Raw genomic sequence first — 5,622 nt, 5'->3', positions numbered from 1 at the left:
GCTTGCGCCCTGCTCTGCCTGCCCTGGACTCAGGAGGCGGGCGCCTTCCCAGCCATGCCCTTGTCCAGCCTGTTTGCCAACGCTGTGCTCCGGGCCCAGCACCTGCACCAACTGGCGGCTGACACCTACAAAGAGTTTGTAAGCTCCCCGGGGATGCGTACTAGTGGCGGGTGGCAGGAAGGGGTGAATCCGTGCCCCCTCCACGTAGCGGGAGGAAACTAAGGAGTTCAGAGGTCTTTTATCCGAGTGAAGATGCTGTCATAAACGGAGGGGGATTCCTAATAAAGCAGCGAGGAGAGCCGCCCACCAGCCTAGACCCGGGCGCGTGTTCCTTCTCCCAGGAGCGCGCCTACATCCCGGCGGGACAGAGATACTCCGTCCAGAACACCCAGGCTGCCTTCTGCTTCTCGGAGACCATCCCGGCCCCCACGGGCAAGGACGAGGCCCAGCAGAGATCGGTGAGTGGCCGCCGCGGACCGAGGAGCAGGGGCCTCGCTCATCCTCAGAAGGCTGCCCCATCTCTCTGCATCGGGCCTTGGGCTGTCTTCTCCCCGAGGAGGCGCAGGGTGGCGGCGGGCGGCGGAAGGTGACGGATGACGGCGGGAGGCCCGCGGGCAGAGGCCGGCCTTACGCGGCCGCCCCCGCCCCCGCCCCCGCGGCGCCCACCGCCCACCCTTCTGCCCGCAGGACGTGGAGCTGCTCCGCTTCTCGCTGCTGCTCATCCAGTCGTGGCTCGGGCCCGTGCAGTTCCTCAGCCGGGTCTTCACCAACAGCCTGGTGTTCGGCACCTCGGACCGCGTCTATGAGAAGCTGAAGGACCTGGAGGAGGGCATCCAGGCCCTGATGCGGGTGGGGATGGCGTAGTGGGGCCCACGCCCGCCCTCTCCTGGCTTGGCCGAGGGATGGGGGGCTCACGTGGGCTGGGGGAGAGAGGTGCCTGCTCTCTCTGCGGCAGCCCAGCCTCGACCCAGGAGAAATCTTTCCCCCCGTTTCCCCTTGTGAGTCCTCCCTCAACACCCTTCTCCAAGCCTGGAGGGGAGGGTGGCAAATGGAGGGGACGGGAGGCAGCCGCTCCCAAGGGCTCCCTGTCTGTCTCTCCCTCCCTCTTGCAGGAGCTGGAAGACGGCAGCCCCCGGGCTGGGCAGATCCTCAAGCAGACCTACGACAAATTTGACACAAACATGCGCAGTGATGACGCGCTGCTCAAGAACTACGGGCTGCTCTCCTGCTTCAAGAAGGACCTGCACAAGGCTGAGACGTACCTGCGGGTCATGAAGTGTCGCCGCTTCGTGGAGAGCAGCTGTGCCTTCTAGTTGCCGGGCATCTCTGTTACCCCTCCCCAGTGCCTCCCCGGACCCTGGAAGGTGCCACTCCAGTGCCCACCGTCCTTTCCTAATAAAACGAGGTTGCAATCACATTGTCTGAGTAGGTGTCATTCTATTAGGGGATGGAGGGGGGCAGTACAGCAAGGGGAGGGTTGGGAAGACAAACTGGGGCGATCTTCTGGGCTCTGTGGGAACCCAGATGCTGAACGATAATTGACCCGGTTCTTCCTGGGCTAGACAGAAGCAGACACATCCCCTTCTCTCTGTGACACACCCAGTCCATTCCCCAGGTCCGTAGTCCCAGTTTGCTGGGGACTCATAGGTCAGGACCACTCCCCTCACCCCACCCCCAAAGTACTTGGAGGCGTTTCTCTCTCCCCCACCAGAACCACAAGACCAAACCTAGCCCCCAAGGGTGGGAAGAAATGAAAGCAAGACAGGCTATTAAGTACGGAAGTACAGAAAACGCCTCCAACATGTGAGGAAATCATAGAACTACCTTTGTGCAGAAATTTTAAGGTGAATACACGTTCAGCCCAGCTACCCTTGGGAAATGGGAACAATGCAAAAATGGTTTTGGGACAAACAGAACCAGAACGTTTGGGATCTGAATTGGGGCAAGGGACGTGGAAGAGAGATTCTAAATTGAGGGTTGCAAATTCAGCACCAACAGGTGCCAGGTAGGTAGGTAGGTACATACATAAGTAATAAGGGCTGCATGTAGAGGGAGAAATAGCAACTAGCTCTCAGCCTGCTTGTGAGGGATACAGAACAGAGGGGTGAGGACCAGAGCAACCTAAAGAACTCAGGCCCCAGCTAAGGATGGGGCCCGTCGGCCTTGTCAAGACTGCAGGAGCAGGGCTGCCAGACCTTCTGATTCTTCGAGACAGACAGACAGGACACCCAGATTTTCATGTAAAATCTAATGTTTAAACATTGGCAACTAATTCTTGTTGAAAACACTTTAAGGGCAAAAGTTAACCCAAACACCTGTGGTCTTCAAGCTGTCAGTGGACAATTTGTTCTTAGAGGAGTGGATTGGGATAACTTGGTATAAGGGAAAGAATCAGAAAGACTTGGACTTGAACTTATGTTCGGGAAGAAATTACTTAACCTCCCTGAGACCCAGTTTTCTCACCGATAAAGTGGAGATAATAGTGTATTGCCTTACAAGGCTTATGTGAGGATTAAATGAAGTGAGGTTTCTGAAGTGATTGACACAGTACAGCACTCAAGAAGTTGCAGCTGGTTTTGCATTGAATTGTGGGGTGCTCTGTGTTTTCCAAGGGAATGTTTAAGTACTCGTTATTGAATCACATTCTGTTTTCCTAATGGCACCTCAGATGTTTCTTTTTTATTTCCAAATGAACTTAAAAGGGCAGCTTTAGAGTTAAGTTTTTAGTCACCCAAGCACCTTGGCTAAGTAACTAGTGATCTGTAAATTAATAGTTAGATGCTCAAAGTAACTCTATCATCCAAACATGATTTTACAAAGTCAATAATTCTTTCACAGTGCAAATAATCAATAAATCTTCCTGAAAAGCCCAAAGTTTTACATGCCATAATGAATTTTCTTCAAAATGGGACTCACGTGTATTCATTTTGGATATTGTACATCAAGTAACTAATGTAAATGTAAACTTGGGGAGTGATTGAAAGTTGGAATAATCAGAACCCTGGAGCTCCATTTCTTAACTCAGAAACCATTCCTCTGCCTTAGGTCATTTTTGTCTGACTTTTTTTTTTTTTTTAATTTATTTATTTATTTTGGGGTGTGTTGGGTCTTCGTCTCTGTGTGAGGGCTTTCTCTAGTTGCGGCGAGTTGGGGCCACTCTTCATCGCGGTGCGCGGGCCTCTCACTGTCGTGGCCTCTCTTGTTGCGGAGCACAGGCTCCAGACGCGCAGGCTCAGTAGTTGTGGCTCACGGGCCCAGTTGCTCCGCGGCATGTGGGATCTTCCCAGACCAGGGCTCGAACCCGTGTCCCCTGCATTGGCAGGCGGCTTCCTAACCACTGCGCCACCAGGGAAGTCCTGACCAGTATAAGTCTTAACCATTTTTTTTTTTCAGCTGCCTGTCTTGTACCCTAGTACCACTGCCTCCTCTCCTTCCATACTGACAGTTTGAGGGAGAATGTTGGTTAGAATAGAAGCTTGGGGGCTAAAGAAGCCAATGAACCCCTCAAAAATGTCCTACTAGCTTTAAGACTATGGGAAATTTCCGTAACTTACAGTTTCCTTATCTGTCAACAGGAATGGCATTTAGTTTATTTATAGGAAAGTGCCTACCATTGTTTTCTGACACTAAAAATAGGTGTGCAGTAACTGGGCATCTGTATTTTCCTCTTCCGATCTCAGAAGGGCCTTTCCTGACTACTCTCTAAAGCTGACAGGCTTTATTTTTCTTTTTTTTTTTAAATTAATTAATTTATTTTTGGCTGTGTTGGGTCTTCGTTTCTGTGTGAGGGCTTTCTTTAGTTGTGGCGAGCGGGGACCACTCTTCATCGCGGTGCGCGGACCTCTCACTGTCGTGGCCTCTCTTGCTGCGGAGCACAGGCTCCAGACGCGCAACCTCAGTGGTTGTGGCTCACGGGCCTAGTTGCTCCGCGGTATGCGGGATCTTCCCAGACCAGGGCTCGAACCCGTGTCCCCTCCATTGGCAGACAGATTCTCAACCACTGCGCCACCAGGGAAGCCCCATGTCTGACTTTTAAATCATGGAGTTTTGGAGTTAGAAGGGCCTCACAGGTCATCCTAATTCCTTCTAATTTAGGATTCTTACCCTTTAGCCTCCCTCACAGATGGTACTCACTTGTGTAGCACTGGTGTCAAGGGAATTACTATTTCCTAAGGTAATTTATTCTATTAAACCCCTCTGATTTCAGCAAAGTATTTCTTACTTTCAGCTGAAATCAATGTCCCTGTAATATCCCTCATTTGACCTTAGAATTATTTGCATATCTCATGGTCTTTTAGAAGTTGATGTATTAAGCACAAATATTATTATCTATTGGCTTGAATAAGTGTTTTAAAAGGAAAGTGAGGGGACTTCCCTGGCGGTCCAGCGGTTAAGACTCCGTGCTTCCACTGCAGGGGGCAAGGGTTCAATCCCTGGTCAGGGAACTAAGATTCCGCATGCGTGTGGTGTGGCAGAAAAAAAAGGAAAGTGAGCCATCTTAAGAAGTATGTGTTGAATGAATGTGGCAGGAGAGGGGTGCCTGCAGAGAGGGGTGTTATAGCCACTAGTAAGAGCATTCTGAAGTGGGGATGTCATGACAGCAGTAGACTGCAGAGGGAGACACACTCCAGAGAGCTTCCACTCAGCTCCTTCCGGGAGGGCGTAGCTTAATCAACTCAACCACTGCTGGTTGAGAATTACGGAGACGCTAGTGGATTTTGCAAAATTTTTGAATTTAAAAAGACCTTATAGACCATCTACCCTAAACTCTTTGATTTGCCAACTGTTAATCTCCCTTTCAGCTCTCCAGTTAGGCGTTGGATGGCAAACTTGGCTGTAAATTAGAAATGCCGGGGGGTGTTTGCCGTAGCCTTCGCTCCCTGTGATTCTGACTTTAATGGATCTGGGATGGGATCTGGACAAGAGAATTTTTAAAACTCCCCAGGTGAGAAGGCTGAGAATCACTGAGTTGGGACCACAAAGACGAAATGCACGTGTCTACAGGTATTGTATTGGTAAAAGGGGGCAAAAGGAGATGAGAGACCTGGGCCAGTTTCGACACATTCTATTTCCTGTTCTAACCAGTCAATTAAAAAAATTCTAAGAAGCCAGTAGCAAAAAGACAAATACTGGATGATTCCTCCCATGTGAAGTACTTTGAGCAGTCAAATTCATAGAGACAGAAAGTAGAATGCTGGTTACCAGGGGCTGGGGGGACGAGGAATGGGGAGTTGTTTAACGGGTAGACTTTTAGTTTTGCAAAATGAAAATGAGTTTCTGTTGTGAATTACACAATTGTTGTGTAATTCACAACAATGTGAATGTAGTTAATATTGAACTGTGCGTTTAAAGTGGTAAATTTTATGTTATGAATATTTTACTGCAATTTAAATTGAGGTATAATTGGCATAAAACAGTTTCAGGTATACAACATAATGATTTGATATTTGTATATATTGCAAAATGAGCACCACAATAAGTCTAGTTAATATCCGTTAGCATACATAGTTACAAAAAATTTTTTCTTGTGATGAGAACTTTTTTTTTTTTTTTTTTTTTTGCGGTACGCGGGCCTCTCACTGTTGTGGCCTCTCCCGTTGCGGAGCACAGGCTCCGGACGCG

At 49.5% G+C, this 5,622-nt stretch overlaps 1 protein-coding gene across 1 annotated transcript; it reads left to right on the top strand.

The window, feature by feature from the left end:
- Positions 1 to 6: 6 nt before the first annotated feature.
- LOC102979127 (somatotropin) lies at positions 7 to 1,411 on the top strand. Its single transcript, XM_028499534.1, has 4 exons — positions 7 to 138; positions 342 to 458; positions 688 to 849; positions 1,113 to 1,411. Exons 1-4 carry the CDS (start codon positions 55 to 57, stop codon positions 1,311 to 1,313), a joined length of 564 nt encoding a protein of 187 aa, XP_028355335.1. The 5' UTR covers positions 7 to 54; the 3' UTR covers positions 1,314 to 1,411.
- Positions 1,412 to 5,622: the final 4,211 nt, after the last annotated feature.

The sequence above is a fragment of the Physeter macrocephalus genome, chromosome 14, assembly GCF_002837175.3.
Source record: "Physeter macrocephalus isolate SW-GA chromosome 14, ASM283717v5, whole genome shotgun sequence".
NCBI lineage: Eukaryota > Metazoa > Chordata > Mammalia > Artiodactyla > Physeteridae > Physeter > Physeter macrocephalus.
The sequence above is the reverse complement of the archived record's forward strand: the minus strand, read 5'-3'. Positions and strand labels throughout refer to the sequence as shown.

Bases quoted from the DNA above. Each gene is read 5' to 3' on its own strand.
- LOC102979127 (XM_028499534.1), top strand. From the start codon at position 55: ATGCCCTTGTCCAGCCTGTTTGCCAACGCTGTGCTCCGGGCCCAGCAC. The intron at 459-687 runs GTGAGTGGCCGC...TTCTGCCCGCAG, and splicing joins ACGAGGCCCAGCAGAGATCG to GACGTGGAGCTGCTCCGCTT. The intron at 850-1,112 runs GTGGGGATGGCG...TCCCTCTTGCAG, and splicing joins GCATCCAGGCCCTGATGCGG to GAGCTGGAAGACGGCAGCCC.